The sequence below is a fragment of the Podarcis cretensis genome, assembly GCF_951804945.1.
Source record: "Podarcis cretensis genome assembly, chromosome: 2".
NCBI lineage: Eukaryota > Metazoa > Chordata > Lepidosauria > Squamata > Lacertidae > Podarcis > Podarcis cretensis.
Window position 1 is genome coordinate 114,297,728 of NC_137171.1, and position 19,715 is coordinate 114,317,442.

The window sequence follows — 19,715 nt, forward strand, 5'->3', positions numbered from 1 at the left end:
TTTGAATGAGCCAGGACACGGGGTCATTTAGCAGAGGCAGTACTGCGTACACTGGCTGGCAGGGACAATCTCCATGGTTTTCAGACACAGTTCTCTCCTAGCCCAACATGGAGAGGGTGGGGATTAAGCCTGTGGCCATTGCTCAGCTGAACATTCATTTTCTCAGCTGAAATATATTAAAAAAACCCAGCAGAACAACTACGCAACAAGGCCCAGGCTGAGTGCCTCATCTTTTCTGCTAAGTGTTGGAAGCAGATGTGTTACGTAAGATTTATTTTGAGGATCTGATGAAAGACTTTGCAATTAGAAAAAGTAGCAGAATTTACTTTCAAATATAGATAAAGTGGAAGTGTACAAAAGGAAACATTGTTTTCCACCTTACTGTTGGTTTTGTTTCATTTTTAATTTTTTTTTTAAATTTCACAGTTGATTCTTATTTATATTTTGATTTAGATATACAGTGGTACCTCGGGTTAAGAACTTAATTCGTTCCGGAGGTCTGTTCTTAACCTGAAACTGTTCTTAACCTGAAGCACCACTTTAGCTAATGGGGCCTCCCGCTGCCGCCGCACGATTTCTGTTCTCATCCTGAGGTACAGTTCTTAACCTGAGGTACTATTTCTGGGCTAGTGAAGTCTGTAACCTGAAGCGTATGTAACCCGAGGTACCACTGTACATGAGGGCACCAAAATCTTTTAAGTGCTGCATGCAAAGCAGGTGTCCTGCAACAGACTTTATTTTTCTTCTCCTTTTCAAAGCTTCCTGACCGAGGAGGCAAGAGGAAGTGCAAAGCGTTCCTCTTTTCTTGAAACTCACCCACCCGTTTTTTCCGTGGGAGAGAAGGAAAGAGCAACACGCTCAGAACCTCAAAAGAGGATCTTTCTCTTTTCTTGCTTGAGTATCATTTGGGGCAGTTCTATTCTCAGAGTTTATTTATTCCCCCCCCCCTCCATTTGCACATTCAGTCTTCCTTTGAAGCATAGTCCACCTGTCTGCCAAAGCAACACACCCCAGTCTCTTCCGCCCAAATGTCACCTATCTATATACATCTGAAGTTGGAGGGCATGAGATTAGGGTAGCCTAGCACATAAATAGGGACATGGGTGGCGCTGAGCCTCTTGGGCCTGCCGATCAGAAGGTCGGCAGTTTAAATCCCCACGACGGGGTGAGTTCCCGTTGCTCGGTCCCAGCTCCTGCCAACCTAGCAGTTCGAAAGCACATCAAAGTACAAGTAGATAAATAGGTACCACTCTGGTGGGAAGGTAAACGGCGTTTCTGTGCGCTGCTCTGGTTTCGCCAGAAGCGGCTTAGTCATGCTGGCCACATGACCCGGAAGCTGTACGCCGGCTCCCTCGGCCAATAAAGCGAGATGAGCGCCACAACCCCAGAGTCGTCCGCGACTGGACCTAATGGTCAGGGGTCCCTTTACCTTTACCTTTTTTTAGAACATAAGTGCTCCTTGCACTGTTGCGATGTTCCGTTCCATTCCTCCAGCAACCAGACAGTGAATGAGTTTGACTTGAAGACGTCCTACAGCGCTTCAGCCACATTCGTTGTAAGATTATTTGAAAAATAAAACTAAAATGAGGAGTAAGTTTTACTGGTGCACCTTGCTTTAAGGGGCAGCGAAAGACAGACTATTGTAGACTCAATGAAGATAGTGTACAGTAGGAAAATAACAGCTTTGTGTAATGAGAGAGGGCAGGGTGAAAACACAGATGCTGGCAATATACAAGAAAGAGTCTCCCTGTTTTCAGCTCTAACATGCTGGGAAGTCTGGTGAGATGTCACAGCGCAGATACGGAACCTGCTTTCTGTCACAGAGTTGGTTTTCTTCTAGGCTAGTTCTCATGATTCGTATATATTCACATTTGGTCACTTTTGCACCCCATCTATTGTTCCATACATGGGGGTCCAGCCTGAAAGGTAGGTCAGCCTAAGATGAATGGCTTATCTGAAGCCCAACCCATTGGAGATTTGAACTCAGGTCTCCAAGTCCATGACAGCGTGTCAGCGGCTGTAGAGATGAGCTTGGGCAGGCATAGGCAAACTCCGGCCCTCCAGATGTTTGGGACTACAATTCCCATCATCCCTAGCTAACAGGACCAGTGGTCAGGGATGATGGGGATTGTAGGGAGGCCGGAGTTTGCCTAGGAAATGTCTCCATCCCCTTTGCGAAAATAGAATCCAAATTGTTTGAGGATGCAAAAAGGGGGGAGAAAAATAAATTAGGCAAACCCCTAACCACAAGATCTATGCAAAGATATTCAACCTGCATCAAACAGTCCAATGGCCGGATGTTTCAGCTTCTCTGGGGCCAGAATCCGAGCACAACAGATACACAGTCCACATCAAGCACAGAACCTTCTTCCCCTCGCTGAATCTCCCATTCCAGTCCAACGAAAGTTCAGTCCTGTTCCACGAACGACTGGTCCCCACTCACCGCGCCATCCGTTCCGTCCTCTTTGTTTGGTTCAGGCCTGCAGTGGCTTCCCTGACTGGCCGTTTCCTTTAGCTCTGCCACTGTAGCATAGTCGTTGTTGAGAGATGCCAAAGGGACTGGGCAGGTCCCCCCATCACACTGCCCCCTATTGGAATCGGGGAGGTTCTGTAATTCAGCATAATGCAAGCTAGCTTCATCCGGATTGCCGGCCACACCCTAGTGATGGGGGAGGATACAGCAAGAGGTCACATCGGTTAGTACCAAAAGATGAGAAGAGCGGGCTGGTTAATTCGAACCGGAACGTGAAATTCAGCCCCACCCCACCACCACACCTCCTCCTCCATCCTTGTTGGCCCCTGGGAGTTCCCTGGGCACAGTGCTTGGATGATGGCAGAAGCCACCATTGGCAGAATTCACCTGTCAGGGAGGGTCTGAAGCCCATCTCTCCTTATCTCCCCCTGTGAGGGCTATGTTTCCCTCACCTGACCTCACAATAGGCATGGATTTAGGTCAGTTTTGGTTCTCTCGGTTTCCTATTTTTCCAATCAGTTCTCCCCATTTCTGAAGCAGTTTGTTTGTTTGTTTGTTTTACAAAAAAATCGCAATGAAAATTATTCAGCATTTTAGTGTGAATTTCTCCGAACGGGCACATTTTTTGTATGCAGCTTTGAGCGATGTACACATTTTTTTTCCCAAGCAATTCATCCTAGTACAGTGGTACCTCGGGTTACATACGCTTCAGGCTACAGACTCCGCTAACCCAGAAATAGTGCTTCAGGTTAAGAACTTTGCTTCAGGATGAGAACAGAAATCGTGCTCCAGCGGCGCGGCGACAGCAGGAAGCCCCATTAGCTAAAGTGGTGCTTCAGGTTAAGAACAGTTTCAGGTTAAGAACGGACCTTCGGAACGAATTAAGTACTTAACCCGAGGTACCACTGTATTCAGGGACACGGGTGGCACTGTGGGTTAAACCACAGAGCCTAGGACTTGCCAATCAGAAGGTTGGCAGTTCGAATCCCCGCGACGGGGTGAGCTCCTGTTGCTCGGTCCCTGCTCCTGCCAACCTAGCAGTTCAAAAGCACGTCAAAGTGCAAGTAGATAAATAGGTACCACTCTGGCCGGACGGTAAACAGCGTTTCTGTGCACTGCTCTGGTTTGCCAGAAGCGGTTTAGTCATGCTGGCCACATGACCCGGAAGCTGTACGCCGGCTCCCTCGGCCAATAAAGCGAGATGAGCGCCGCAACCCCAGAGTCAGCCACAACTGGACCTAATGGTCAGGGGTCCCCTTACCATTACCTTTACCACTGTATAATACATTTTTGCATGTTTCTTTCGCCACTCATTTCTATGCGCACTTTTACTTTAAATAGATGCATATATATATTTTTGGTAAATATTGTTTGATTGCAGAACTGCATCCTGGGAGTAAGCCCTATGGAACTCAACAGGACTGACTCTGCCTAGACCTGGGGCTCAGCTAGACTGGTAAAGAAAAAAGTGATTTATACGTGTTGTATATGAGATATAACATTGTGCCACCAGACGATGATGCCAAGTCCCGTTTTCCTCTACCTGTTTTCCCTGTTTACATTTGCAACGCTTTAAACTGGAGCGCTTCTCTGATGGGTCTAGATGCAGCCCTGGTTAGTATTGTGTTGTGCAATTGTGTGCACCCAGAAGGAACCCCCACTGAGTTCAACGGAACTTATTCATACTTAAGTGGGGTTAAGATTGCAGCCTTAGTCCCTTGCCTGGAGCTAAAATATCTGTACTTGGGCCTTTGCTGTATCAGTTGATTTCCTCTCTCTACCCACCCACTTTCTGCAGCGAGTACAAATTTAGACTTATCACCTCCACCACCACAATTCTAGTCACAGTTCAGCGGAATTCAGTTTCACCCCACTGCTCAAATTTTATGCAAATCTAAGTCCTTTTTTGGGTCGTGCACTTCTTCTGCATTTTTTTTTCATCCAGCTTCCTCTGAGGAGCTAAACTTGTTTCTCTGGACTGTACCAGACTTTAGATGTGCTCTCATAGGCTTGAATTATTCTCCAGTCCTCTGGACAAAAAAACCCCACCTCTCCACATAGAAAAGTAGAAGACAGGAAGAGGGTTTTCAGCCTGGTCTCCTTCCTGACACATCAGTTTTCTACGTGCATAAATATTTCCCCTCCCCTCCCCCTGTTTAGTCATGAGAGCCCTTGTCTACAGTCCAAAATGGTACAGTATCAAGAAGACACTGGCTGGTCATCACTAGGGACATATATAGGCACCTTTTTCCCCATTCCTCCTTGGATTTGTCGCATGCAGCGATGTTTCTGTTCCGCTGCAGTTCATCTCCCACCAAAAATGACATTAGCCATATTGCAGGATGTCCTCATTTCACGTGCACAATTTCAACCATACGTGCTTAAAGGCAGGCCGGTTGAAATTGTGCAAGTCTAGTTCCACACAGGGGACGCAGGTGGCGCTGTGGGTTAAAGCCTCAGCGCCTAGGGCTTGCCGATCGAAAGGTCGGCGGTTCGAATCCCTGCGGCGGGGTGCGCTCCCGCTGCTCGGTCCCAGCGCCTGCCAACCTAGCAGTTCGAAAGCACCTCCAGGTGCAAGTAGATAAATAGGGACCACTTACCAGCGGGAAGGTAAACGGCGTTTCCGTGTGCGGCTCTGGCTCGCCAGAGCAGCGATGTCACACTGGCCACGTGACCCGGAAGTGTCTCCGGACAGCGCTGGCCCCTGGCCTCTTAAGTGAGATGGGCGCACAACCCCAGAGTCTGTCAAGACTGGCCCGTACGGGCAGGGGTACCTTTACCTTTACCTTTAGTTCCACACAAAGTGGAGAGCTCTTTTTGTACCAGGTCCACTTGGGGGCAAGGTCCACTTAGCACACCAGTTCTGGAATGCTCCCTGAGATCACACGGGACAATCTAAGATCCCGCGAGATCTCACGTGAACATCCCTAGTCTTCCACTGCCGTGGCAGCAAGTGGGCCCAGTGAAGCCCACTTGCATTTTTGGGAATGCTGGGGTGCTCCCTCCCCCTCTCACCCACTAGCCACACGGCACCGCCAAAGGTCTGACTACATGCTTAACCCTCAAAAACAAACCCCTGCCTAAGATGAGGGATTACTGTACATTATCAGCTACCTAGATTACGTTGTCATTAGGTTATTCCCATGAAAAGGAAATCCAATACAAATTGGGGGGTGGGGTTAGGACATAATTAAGTATCATTTGTGGGCCGAAAGCAGCCACAACAACATATAGGTAAAAAAGGTAAAGGACCCCTGGATGGTTAAATCCAGTCAAAGGTGACTATGGGGTTGCAGTGCTCCTCTCGCTTTCAGGTCAAGGGAGCAGGCGTTTGTCCACAGACAGCATTCCGGGACGTGTGGCCAGCATGACTAAACCACTTCTGGCGCAACAGGACACTGTGACGGAAACCAGAGCACACAGAAACGCTGTTCACCTTCCCGCCTCAGCGGTACCTATTTATCTACTTGCGCTGGTGTGCTTTCGAACTGCTAGGTTGGCAGGAGCTGGGACAGAGCAACGGGAGCTCACCCTGTCATGGGGATTCGAACCGCCAACCTTCTGATCGGCAAGCCCAAGAGGCTCAGTGGTTTAGGCCACAGCGCCACCCACGTCCCTACAACAACATATACACTGGGTTGATTTCCAGTTTCTGGACATGGGGCAAACCAGTGAAGATTGGCAATTTCCACTCCAACATCCCTAGACACTACATTGCGCTCAGGCCAGTGTGCAGCTCATGGGACGAGCACTGTTTTTAAGACAAGCCATTCCAAAACCACAATGATCAGCTCTAACACCTTGAATTTATCTCAGGGATGACCATCTGGTATTGATAGAATTTAGAGTCTAGAGATGTTCCTTTAGCATTATGAAGGTTGGTGATGCAGGGGCTTGCCCTAGAGCCACATGGCCTAGGCAGTTCCAGAGGTCTAGGGCAGGGATAGCCAATGTGGTGATGTTTGGGGCAGGCTAGCTTGGGATGATGGGGCTTGGAGCGCACGACATCTGCAGGACTCCACAATGCCCTAGAGGTTGTTGTGCAAGTTTGCTTTAGAAGCTCCGGAGAATAAAGTCCCTTTGAGCCATTCCCCATTCCTCCAGTTCGTCTGTGGATCCTGAATCTACATGGTGCAAATGTGTACAGTTCTTCCTCACCCAACCTCCTCTGCCCGCTTGGTGTTTGTCTCTAAATCACACCATACTTACTTCTACAGGTTTTCGCTTCTTTCCTGCGAAGGAAAACAAAAACACTTGTTATACCTGAAGGAGCGTCTCCACCCCCATCGTTCTGCCCGGACACTGAGGTCCAGTGCCGAGGGTCTTCTGGCAGTTCCCTCGCTGCGAGAAGCCAAGTTACAGGGAACCAGGCAGAGGGCCTTCTCGGTTGTGGCACCCGCCCTGTGGAACGCCTCCCACTAGATGTCAAAAAGAACAACAACTACCAGACTTTTAGAAGACATCTGAAGGCAGCCCTGTTTAGGGAAGTTTTTAATGTTTAATAGATTATTGTATTTTAATATTCTGTTGAAAGCCACCCAGTGTGGCTGGGAAAACCCAGCCAGATGGGCAGGGTATATATTATTATTATTATTATTATTATTATTATTATTATTATTATTATTACCATCATCATCATCATCATCGGGACAAAAATTGTGAGGTGTGTTTGCTTTCATTTTATATTCTTCTTTCCTCAGGTTGTGCTTTTTTTTACAGCAAGCAGCAGCCCAGGAAGCTGCCTTATAACCAAAACTCAGCCACTGCATTCTCCATAATCATCACACATCCACAGGCTTGGGAAAAACCCCGAGGTTTGCAGAAGTACAGAAATACTTTACATGCAGGCACGCAAAGCTCGCATAGGGTAACCACCAATTTTTCCAGGCAAAGTCACTGGGAGGAGCAACATTGTCAAGACATTCTGTGGCTCCCAAGGCAATTTACAGCCCCCGCTTCTTAAAATGTGGTTGCGTTGGGTCCCAGTAGCAGCCAGACTTTGTAGCTGCTCGCACGGTGATTTTCTGTGTATACAAAAGTGATCCTTAAAAGTATTTGACGAAGTGAAATACAGTGGTGCCTCGCAAGACGAAAAGAATCCGTTCCGCGATTCTCTTCGTCTAGCGGTTTTTTCGTCTTGCGAAGCAAGCCCATTGACGACTTAGCGGATTAGCGCTATTAGCGGCTTAGCGGCTTTTAGCGGCTTTTAGCGGCTTAGCGGATCAGCTGATAAGCGTCTTAGCGGCTTAGAAAAAGGGGGGGAGGAAAAAAAAACCCGCAGGAACTCGCAAGACATTTTCGTCTTGCAAAGCAAGCCCATAGGGAAATTCGTTTTGCGAAGCGCCTCCAAAACGGAAAACTCTTTTGTCTAGCGGGTTTTCCGTCTTGCGAGGTGTTCGTCTTGCGGGGCACCACTGTATCTGATTTATAGGTCCCTCCAGAATATTTCTTTGGATTTGTTTGTTTTCCCCCAAGAGCTTTTGACAATACAGTGGTAGCTCGGGTTAAGTACTTAATTCGTTCCGGAGGTTCGTTCTTAACTTGAAACTGTTCTTAACCTGAAGCACTATTTCTGGGTTAGCGGAGTCTGTAACCTGAAGCATATGTAACCTGAAGTGTATGTAATCTGAATATGTAACCTGAGGTACCACTGTATATCACTCATGCAATATATGTATGTGAGTGGTAGATGTACACTGGGTCATCCACATATCATTTTGGTATATTTGGTGCCTTATTGCCATCCAGAGAGGTGCTTTTACCCTACATCTTCCCATAATGGTTGGCTGGTGGTCTCTGATTTTAAAGGTTTGTGCATTTTTGTTATAAATATATATAGCTGTAAATTGCTTTGGGGTTTGTTTGTTTTTTAAATATAGTAGTATATAAATATTTTTTTATGAATAAAAACAACACTAACCCAGAACATTTGTGGTGTGGAAAGCCAACAGGATTTCAGCAGGAAGTGGCAAGACATGCACAGATAGTGGAAACAAAGCACTCTGCCATCCCACAAACACCTGCAAGTCTTTTATATGTGTTGGAAGCCGCCAAGAGTGGCTTATTATTTATACCCCAGACGGATGTGAGGGGTATAAATAATAAAATAATTACTAAAATTATCGTTGAAATAATTACCAAAATTAGCGTTGAATAAATTTCGTATTCTAGCAGGGGGGTTTTAGGTTGAGATATTTCCCTGTCCATATCTGTACAGTGGTACCTCGGGTTACAGACACTTCAGGTTACAGACGCTTCAGGTTACAGACTCCGCAAGCCCAGAAATAGTACCTCGGGTTAAGAACTTTACCTCAGGATGAGAACAGAAATCGTGCGGCAGCGGTGGGAGGCCCCATTAGCTAAAGTGGTGCTTCAGGTGAAGAACAGCTTCAGGTTAAGAACGGACCTCCAGAACAAATTAAGTTCTTAACTAGAGGTACCACTGTACTGTTTTGAATCTGTCATGGATGCCTTTGTTGAGATTTCTGCATCGAAGCAGATTGAACTAGATGATCTTCAGGTTCCTTTTGAACTCTACAATTCTATAATTTTAGAGCTTTTAATAAACTGCTCCATCACTTTTTCTTTGCTTGCCTGCGATCCTTGATAATATGATAAATAACATACCCTCCAACATTTCTCTGATGAAATTAAGGACATCCTATTCCATAACAACAACAACAACAACAAGGAGTTTATGGTTTATACCCCACCCCATTTGACTGGGTTGCCCAAGCCATTCTGGGCGGCTTCCAACAAACAAAAACATAATAAAACATTTTTTTTTAATTTCCCTATACAGGGCTATCTTCAGATGTCTTCTAAAGGTTGCCTAGTTACTTATCTCCTTGGTTCGGGGGTGGAATAACTCCATACCCTTCAGCATTTCTCCAATGAAAATAGGAACGTCCTAAGGAGAAGCGGGACATTCTGAGATCAAATCAGAAACTAGGACGGCTTCTGTAAAACCAGGAATATTCCTGGAAAATAGGGACACTTGGGGGGTCTGAAATAATAAATACACAAAACAAAGGATGTCTGAAAGGGGGCCTGTATCTGTGTTCTGGTCCTCACCCTAGACCAGGAGACGTAGTTTGTACGGACATAGGAGGCAGCTTTATGCTGAGTCAGATCCTTGGCGTACTCAGTTCAATATTGTCTACACTGACTGGCAGCCTCTCTCCAGGGTGTCAGGCAGGAAGCCTTGCGCAGGGAGATGCCAGGAATTGAATTCGGGACCTTCTGCATACGCAACCACAGAAATATGTCCTTTCCCTCCCCAAGATCAGGTCTCTGCGAAACGCAAAGCCAATAAACTTATTGAGGTTTCCTAACTGTTGGGGACCAGGACTGATTTGAGGAAAGTATTCTCAACTTCAGAACAATTCTCCCCTTCCCCACTCATTTCAGGAACAGAGATTTAGGACTTTGCAGGCTCTCCAGTGAGGACCAACCTCTCAGCTAAAATGGTTTTGATTTTAAAAAAGGACATCCTTTGTTTCAGGCAGTTTTTCTCTCCTGCTTTAGAGGCTGTTCACAGATATTTCGCAACGAGATCGTTACCTCTTTTGCAGACACGGCAGAGGCAGATGGAGAGGATCACGATAACCAGCAGCATCAGGAGAATGGCCGCTCCTCCTCCGAAGAGCAGCCACTTTGTGATTTGGCAGGGATCTGCGTAATTGGGAAGATGTGACGCCGTCAGTGCCAGGGAGCCCAGTACCCCTCTTGCCCCCGGTTCCTCTTGCCTATGATCCCACTCCTCGCCTTGGAACCAAAACTAGCTGTAGTTCGTGTCACCCCTCCTGAGGACGTAGGCCTGAGGGGGCTGCAGCAAGACCTTTTCCACCCAGCGCCCATTCCAGAGGGTGGCATGGCTGGGCATTTGCCAGGCCTCACCAGCACTTCCACTTCCCACAGAGTATCTGGTGAACAGATGCCGCCTAAGAAAATTCTTTCAGCCAGAGAGAGAGAGAGAGAGAGAGAGAGAGGAGGCAGTGCCAGCGTATTCCAGAGTGGGGGTTTTGGTGTTGTTGTGTGTGTGTGTGTGTGTGTGTGTGTGTGTGTGTGTGTGTGTGTGTCTGTGTACACACACACCATAGCTGTCAACTTTTCCCTTTTCTTGTGAGGAATCCTATTTGGAATAAGGGAATTTCCCTTTAAAAAGGGAAAACGTTGACAGCTATCACACACACACACAGTGGACGCGATCTGTGCGGGATGCACGTTAGCAACCCGCAGCGTTCGCAACCCGCAGCTGCATGTTTGCGCATGCAAGGGTTGCGATTCGGCACTTCTGCACATGCGCAAAGCGCAATTTAGCGCTTCTGCACATGCACGACCACTGAAACCCAGAAGTACAGTGGTGCCCCGCAGACGAACGCCTCGCAAGACGGAAAACCCGCTAGACAAAAGGGTTTTCCGTTTTGGAGGTGCTTCGCAAAACGAATTTCCTATGGGCTTGCTTCGCAAGACGAAAATGTCTTGCGAGTTCCTGCGGGGGTTTTTTCCTCCCCCCCCCCCTTTTTCTAAGTCACTAAGCCGCTTATCAGCTGATCCGCTAAGCCGCTAAGCCTCTTATCAGCTGATCCGCTAAGCCGCTAAGCCTCTTATCAGCTGATCCGCTAAGCCGCTAAGCCTCTTATCAGCTGATCCACTAAGCCGCTAAGCCTCTTATCAGCTGATCCGCTAAGCCTCTTATCAGCTGATCCGCTAAGCCACTAAGCCTCTTATCAGCTGATCCGCTAAGCCTCTTATCAGCTGATCCGCTAAGCCGCTAATAGTGCTAATCCACTAAGCTGTCAAAGGGCTTGCTTCGCAAGACGAAAAAACCGCAAGACGAAGAAGCTTGCGGAACGGATTCTTTTCGTCTTGCGAGGCACCACTGTAACCGATTCTGGTACTTCCGGGTTTTGGTGCATCCGTAACCCAAAAAAACGCAACCTGAAGCGTCTGTAACCCGAGGTATGACTGTATGTATATATGTATGTGTATGTGTGTGTATATATATACGGTATACACACACACACACACACACAGTGGTACCTCGGGTTACATATGCTTCAGGTTACATACGCTTCAGGTTACAGACTCTGCTAACCCAGAAATAGTACCTCGGGTTAAGAACTTTGCTTCAGGATGAGAACAGAAATCGTGCTCCGACAGCACGGCGGCAGCAGGAGGCCCCATTAGCTAAAGTGGTGCTTGAGGTTAAGAACAGTTTCAGGTTAAGAACGGACCTCTGGAATGAATTAAGTACTTAAGCCGAGGTACCACTGTGTGTGTGTGTGTGTGTGTGTGTGTGTGTGTGTGTGTGTACACACACACACACACTCACAGTGGAACCTCAGTTTTCAAACGTAATCTGTTCCGGAAGTCGGTTCAACTTTTGAAACGTTCAAAAACCAAGGATAAATTGGGGACCGGAAAAATCCATTGAAAAATTGGAAAAACACACAGCGGAAGCCGTTCAGCTTCTGAGGCACATTCGAAAACGCAAGCAATTACTTCCGTGTTTCGGCGTTCGGCTTCCAAATTGTTCGGCTTCCGAGAAGCCCGAAAAACCAAGGCTCCGCTGTATTCGAGTTAGGACATTTTTTAATTCAGCTTTCGTGAAATGACAGTTATTTGCTATTAAAATGCACGATTCATCGTGACACTCTTTCATCTAAGTAAATGTGTGTTTGAATATTTAAAGGGAAGATTTAACACGTGCTCTTTTGCGTGCCCTTTTGAGTTTGTTCTTTCCTTCAAGGAAAAATGCTTTTTGAAAAGTCCTGCCGCCTATCCCAAGCTCCTGTTGGATGAGCTCACACAAATTGCCTGATTTCTTTTTTCAAAGCATCCACAACACACACAAAAGAACACAGCAAAATAAATGAAGACGTTTGCCTGAGCCAGTCTAAGGGCTTGAGAAAATTACCTGTTCTGCTCAGCTGCCCTACCTCATCGCCAAAAGCTGCCACCCAAAAACATACTCTCCTCATTTTCCATACCTTGGTGACATAGGTGCCAACACCCCGGGGACCTGGGTGCTTGGGCACCCACAAAATTCCCCATGAAGGGGCCGGGCACCCACAAATTTCAGTGCCGGGGCCATGCACACTGATGGCACTCACAGCCTTGAGCACCCATGGTTGTGGGACCAAACAGGCACTCCTGCTGGTGATGAGAGCAGAGGTGAAGGGGTCCAAGCAGAGGAGGAGAATGAGTTTTGGGGTGTCTTCTCTCGCCTTTGTGGCTCCGACGTTCTGGGTAACAGCACATCCCAGCTCAGGGGTCCATGGGAGCTGCAGTTTCCACAGCCCCTGGGAAAACTACATTTCCTATGGTGCCACCGACCCCACACTGAGGCACAAAGCTGGAAACAGTAGTTTGTTAAAAGCCTCCAGGAATTGTAGGCCGGCAGATCGTAAACTACACTTGCCAAGATTCTTTGGGGGGAAGCCATGTGTTCTAAATGGGCATTAATGATACGATACGATACGATACGATACAATATCTTTATTGTCATTGTCCCATAGAGAACAATGAAATTGAAAAATCTACGTAAGACATTCAAAAGCCCCTAAAAACTCTGAAACCCCATTTTAAAATACAATATACTATAGAGACTCCTTATACTGTGTTTAGAACCAGAATTGCATTTGGGTAGAAACTGTTTCTCAGGCGGCTAGTCCTGGTCTTTATAACCCTATACCTTCTTCCAGAAGGCAGAAGCTGAAAGAGATCATTTCCGGGGTGCGTACTATCCTGCGCTATCTCTGCAGCTTTCTTATGGCACCGGGAAGCAAAGTTAATACACGCTCCACAATACAATGGTAAAATGCCATCAACAGGTCCTTTGAGAGATTTTCCGGAAGATTCTCAGAAAATATAACTTCTGCTGTGCTCTCTTCATCAGGTCTTTGCTGTTTTCTCCCCAGGTTAGGTCATCTCTCAACTCCATTCCCAGAAATCGAAACCCCTCTGCCCCACCTCTGCCTCTGCCCCTGCCCCTTGAGGAACCTGCCTCAGTCTACCCAATGACAGGGCTGACCCTGATCCCAACCTGTTGATGAGAACAAGGGCTGAAATGCACCTACCATTTCCTTCACAATGCAAAACAAGCATTGCCAGAGTAAGAAGTGAGGTGTTCTAGAACGAAACAAAAGAGACAAGTCAAAGGCATAGGATTATTCTTATTCTTATTCTTATTCTTATTCTTATTCTTATTTATGGTAGTAGGGGGCAGGCTGTCTCAGAAAACATTTTCTGCCATTATTGATCTATAATTAAGGAACTTGAAAGTCCCATGGACTGCAAGAAGATCAAACCTCTCCATTCTGAAGGAAATCAGCCCTGAGTGCTCACTGGAAGGACAGATCCTGAAGCTGAGGCTCCAATACTTTGGCCACCTCATGAGAAGAGAAGACTCCCTGGAAAAGACCCTGATGTTGGGAAAGATGGAGGGCACAAGGAGAAGGGGACGACAGAGGACGAGATGGTTGGACAGTGTTCTCGAAGCTACCAGCATGAGTTTGACAAACTGTGGGAGGCAGTGGAAGACAGGAGTGCCTAGCGTGCTCTGGTCCAGGGGGTCACGAAGAGTCAGACACGACTAAACGACTGAACAACAACAAATTAAGGAACAACAGGGTTTCCCACTAGCAGATAAAAAGAGCATTCCAAATGTTCAAACTGCTTCATGTACAAAATCTCAGTAAACCCTCACAACTGCCTTGGAAGGCAAGTCAGTAACATAATCATCTCTATATTGGAGATTGTGGAAGAAAGGTGGCTGAAGCTGAGGGGAAAATGACTCGTCTGACAGTCACCAAGTGTGTCTGAGATAATTTTGTACCTAGAAATGCAGCTCGCATGATTAACTGTTACATGGGGTGTTTTATAACCACATCCACAACTCCAAGGTATGTATCCAATTTGCACAATGCATGCTCAGCTATCACAACTGGCACAGAACCGTAGAGTTGGAAGGGGCCGCGAGGGTCATCTAGTCCAACCCCCCTGCAATGCAGGAATCTTTTGCCCAATGTGGGATTCGAACCCACATCCCTGAGAGGAAGAGTCTCCTGCTCTGCCAGCTGGTCTGTACAGCAGCTACACAGCAAACTCAAGTGCTGAGTGCCACCAGAATTGCAGACAAGAACCCCAGGGCTTGCTGAAGTAAAACATAAAATAAAATAAAATAAAATAAAATAAAATAAAATAAAATAAAATAAAATAAAATAAAATAAAATAAAATAAAATAAAATAAAACTGTTGAGCTCACACAGCTCAGTCACTCCACTGCTCCAGCCCTCTGAACTTTGTAGGTGACTGAAGCTTCAGACATTTCACAGGAAGACTCACTGAAATCTCTCCCTGCCCCTAATATCGGTGTCTCTCTTCATTCACCCATTCTTTTGCATTTTCTCAAATCCTCTGCCCTTCCCACCGCTCTCTCACAGATCCAGGCCCTAAGCGGCTCACAGGTTCCATTCAATCCCCTCTTACCTTCTCCCACTTATTGAGTTTGGTCCCAAGGGCTTTGGGGCGTCTTCAACATCCCAAGCGCTCAGGCATCCGTCCTCGGCCGTCTGTCTTTGCTTTCGATCTGACACCTTCTTGTGACAGATGTCACGAAGCAGCGAGCTGCAACTTCTGCTTCCACCAGGAAACAGGGACCCAGCGCACAAAACCAGAACTTACAGAGCAGATGTTTCCATTCGACCACTGGGGCAGAAGAAGCAGAGCTCAGAAGGCGCTCGCTACGGAGGACAACGGGCTCCACTCCCACAAGAGAGAAGTCTCAAGATTGCTATCTGAGCTGTTAAAAACGCAGGCTTCGTGTTCTCAGGTTGAACTTAGCCAATCCAAGACAAAAACTGGGTTAACAAACCCAGTTTGAACGACAGTCGCCAGGAAAGCAATGGAATGAAATGATCGAGGTGGCCTGACGACTTTCCCCCCAGGGTGCATTGAAATGGGTGTTTGTTTGGGTTCTTTTTAATATATAATTTTTATTAAAATTTCTAATTTACATTTAAAAATGTTCATTTAAACAACCTTAAATCAATGACTCCCCTTCTCTTTCCGTGGTGCTACCAGCGTTTTTAAACAAACACAATTTTCACCCATTTTCCAGTCTTCTTTAAACGTATGTTCTTCTTCTCTTCTTCTATATGTTAAATGTGCAAGCTGCACGTATTCCATCAGCTTAAGTTGTCATTTATCTTTCGATGGGACCTCGCTCGTTTTCTGTTTTGGGGCTAGCAAAACACAGACCGCAGTAGTGGTATACAGAAACAAACTTTTTTGACACCTGGGAATTTCCATCTGAATTATCCCCAGCAAAAAGGACTCTGGGGTTTTTTAGGTAAGGTACTTTTAATCTCCCCCCCCCCCCAATTCATTATATATCATTTCCCAATACTCTTTTACCTTTTTACAAGTCTTCTACATATGATAAAACGTACCCTTAACCTCATTACATCTCCAGCATTTATATGATTCGGACTTATACATTTTAGCAAGTCTAAAGGTAAAGGTAAAGGGACCCCTGACCACTAGGTCCAGTCATGACCAATTCTGGGGTTGCGGTGCTCATCTCGCTTTATTAGCCAAGGGAGCCGGCGTACAGCTTCCGGATCATGTGGCCAGCATGACTAAGCTGCTTCTGGCGAACCAGAGCAGCGCATGGAAACGCCGTTTACCTTCCCGCCAGAGCAGTACCTATTTATCTACTTGCACTTTGATGTGCTTTCGAACTGCTAGGTTGGCAGGAGCTGAGACCGAGCAATGGGAGCTCACCCCCTTGCGGGGATTCAAACCGCCGACCTTCTGATCGGCAAGTCCTAGACTCTGTGGTTTCACCCACAGTGCCACCCGTGTCCCTTTAGCAAGTCCACCTGGAGTTAAATACCATCTATAAATCATTTTCAGGTAGTTCTTCAAAGAATAGCATGCTGTGAACTTCAGATTACTCTTCCAAAGCTTTTCCCAGAGATTCAAATCTATATTAAATGGGTGTTTGTTATGAGATGGGTGCTTCTTACGCAAGCACATTTTTCACAGCAGCCACACAATGTAGGGCTTGTCCACACTTCTGCTTATCCAAGCAGTTTCCCCTCTGCACTGCTCAGGGGAAGGAAAAAAACCCTCTCTTTAGTGCTAAATCGGAGAAAACATCCATCAGGAGAAAACCCGAATTGCCATTTGTTCCAACTGAGCGCCGAAGAGTGGTTTTTCCCCAGAGGAAATCAGTGCAACAAGAGGAATAGCGGATAAACCCATAGTTAGCAAAAGCCAGCCCACAGCCCCACAACTCAACCACTTTAATTGGGATTTAACCTTTCCTGGGGAGGGGGGGAATCCCATTGCTAACGATCTGCTAACGATCTGTATCCAGGGCAGCAGTCTACCAGCTCCACCTGGTCCGCAGGCTGAGACACTACCTGCCCGCGGACTGTCTCGCCAGAGTGGTGCATGCTCTAGTTATCTCCTGCTTGGACTACTGCAATGCGCTCCTTTGAAGGTGACCCGGAAACTACAACTAATCCAGAATGTGGCAGCTAGACTGGTGACTGGGGGTGGCCGCCGAGACCACATGACACCGGTCTTGAAAGACCTACACTGGCTCCCAGTATGTTTCCGAGCACAATTCAAAGTGTTGGTGTTGACCTTTAAAGCCCTAAACAGCCTCAGCCCAGTATACCTGAAGGAGCTTCTCCACCCCCATCGTTCAGCCCGGACACTGAGATCCAGCGCCGAGGGCCTTCTGGCGGTTCCCTCACTGCGAGTTCACCCACAACTTAACCCTTCCTTCCTTCCTTCCTTCCTTCCTTTAATTCTTCCATTATACTGGCCTCGGGCCAGTATTTCTGAAGGAGCATCTCTACCCCCATCGTTCTGCCCGGACACTGAGGTCCAGCTCCGAGGGCCTTCTGGCAGTTTCCTCATTGGGAGAAGCAAAGCTACAGGGAACCAGACAGAGGGCCTTCTCGGTAGTGGCGCCCGCACTGTGGAACGCCCTCCCATCGGATGTCAAAGAGATAAACAACTACCTGACATTCAGAAGACATCTTAAGGCAGCCCTGTTCAGGGAAGTTTTTAATGTGTGACATCTTAGTGTATTTTTGGTCTTTGTAGAAGCCGCCCAGAGTGACTGGGGAAACCCAGCCAGATGGGCGGGGTACAAATAATAAATTATTATTATTATTATTATTATTATTATTATTATTATTATTATTATTATATTGAGCCACCTTCTGGGAACAGAAAAACACATATTTAGATACAATGTCGGTTCACACATTCATACCCACCACGTGTTTGGTCTGTGTTCATCACTCACAGGGCTGTTTCACACATTGCTAGCAACTCCACATGTGATGTGCAGCTCCAGCCAATCCCAGCTCCCTGAGAGTTGTACCTGTACATGTCTGTCAATCATTCCCTTTTTTAGCAGTATTCTTTAATAAGCAGTGCACAAAGGGCCCTTAGATGCATGTAGCTGAAGGGATCTGTCCAAATGCTGTTAATTTTTGTGACAGTGCCTTTCTGGGTGGTGGCTCCCTGTTTTCGGAATGCCCTCTCCGACGAAGTATGTCTGTCCATTGTTCTTCACTTTCATGAGGAACTTTTAAAAAAACAAATATTGCTGTTCAGCTAGGCACTTGATGACTGAAAGACCAGCAGCCCTGTACGTTAAGTCACTATTACTATCCCCATATCACAGGTGGGAGGACTGAGGCTGAGACTAAGTGGCTTGCCCAAGGCCACAGCCAGGATTCAGGGCACTGCAACAGTCAAACCTTCTTTATAGCTCAGTCTATTAAACCACTATACAGTCATACCTCATGTTACAGATGCTTCAGGTTGTGTTTTTTCGGGTTACGGACCACCGAAACCCAGAAGTACCGGAACGGGTTACTTCCGGGTTTCAGTGGCTGCGTATGCGCAGAAGCGCTAAATCGTGCTTTGCGCATGCGCAGAAGCACCAAATCGCAACCCATACGTGCACAGACGCGCAGCTGCGGGTTGCAAACGCTGCGGGTTGTGAACGTGTATCCCGCACAGATCACGTTTGTGTTTTTTTTAATAATAATTTTTTATTAATTTTCCAATTAAAACAAAACAACAACAACACACAAACATCATCAAATACAAACAAACACACAAATATAATTTCTTAACCTCATTTTCATAAACCTCCTTTCTCGGACTTCCCCATACCTCACCCTTTTTGCATCCTTGTTTTACAGTTTTTCAGCAACCCTTTTTACCAATTAAATTTAAGCTTATTATCTTTCTCAATTTCACCTTAAATCATCAAACAATTTCAGCTGTAATTCTGCCTCTTCCCTCCCCTTGACATTTTAGCACTCCTCAATTTTATAACAGTTCTTAAGATATAATTTAAACTTCTTCCAATCTTCCTCCACCATCTCTTTCTCTTGGTCACGGATTCTGCCAGTCATTTCTGCCAATCCCATAAAGTCAATCACTTTCGTCTGCCATTCTTCCAGTGTGGGTAGTTCTTGTGTCTTCCAATACTTTGCTACCGCACAGATCACGTTTGCAACCTGAGCACCCACTGTACAACTAGCTCTCTCTGATGATTTTTTTACATTCGTAAGCTACCACGTGATGCAGCAGCCATCAAGTGACGAGCCACTGAGTGATAAATGGGTGGTGTGGCATGGTCACATTCATTGAATTGTGGCGGATAGGGGTTCATGTGGCTACTTTTGTTTTAAATTGCGGCCTACTAGAAGCAATGATGGGGCAGCCCACTATTCCATAAATCTCAACTACTCTGGGATTATACTGCTCTGTGCTGCATGTATGTGCATAAATCTGGGGGCCACATTCCACTCTGGGGGCAATAAGCCAGTGGTGAGTGGGGCCAGAAGCAAAAGTGGGGGGAGCAAATACATACCCAAGTGTCCTGGAAAAGCCAGAACACCCTATACTTTATCATGACAGAATGGCACCCATTTTGGTTACTGTGATCTTGTGTGATTTTGCGGCACGATTTCGCCAGGGAAAAGGTTGGCCTCCGTGCCCCAGAAAACACCTTTTTGTGGGGAGTGGGGGGAACCAGCTGGGGAACCCTCCAAGGAAAGAGGGCTCAGAGCCCAGGGAGTGGTGATGAGCGGTTAGAGGTATAAGACTGAGAAGAGGAGGTGTCAGAAGCTGAAGAGGTAACAGGCAGATATGAGTCAGGTTGGTGAAGAGTCACGGGTGTCTCCCGCTCCTA

General features: G+C 46.7%; 1 protein-coding gene across 1 annotated transcript; it reads right to left on the bottom strand.

Moving 5' to 3' along the window:
- Window positions 1–1,589: 1,589 nt before the first annotated feature.
- On the bottom strand, window positions 1,590–15,163 carry LST1 (leukocyte specific transcript 1). Its single transcript, XM_079964195.1, has 5 exons — window positions 14,969–15,163; window positions 13,558–13,609; window positions 10,037–10,147; window positions 6,683–6,705; window positions 1,590–2,659 (listed from the first exon to the last, which is right to left on the bottom strand). Exons 2-5 carry the CDS (start codon window positions 13,583–13,585, stop codon window positions 2,408–2,410), a joined length of 414 nt encoding a protein of 137 aa, XP_079820321.1. The 5' UTR covers window positions 13,586–13,609; window positions 14,969–15,163; the 3' UTR covers window positions 1,590–2,407.
- Window positions 15,164–19,715: the final 4,552 nt, after the last annotated feature.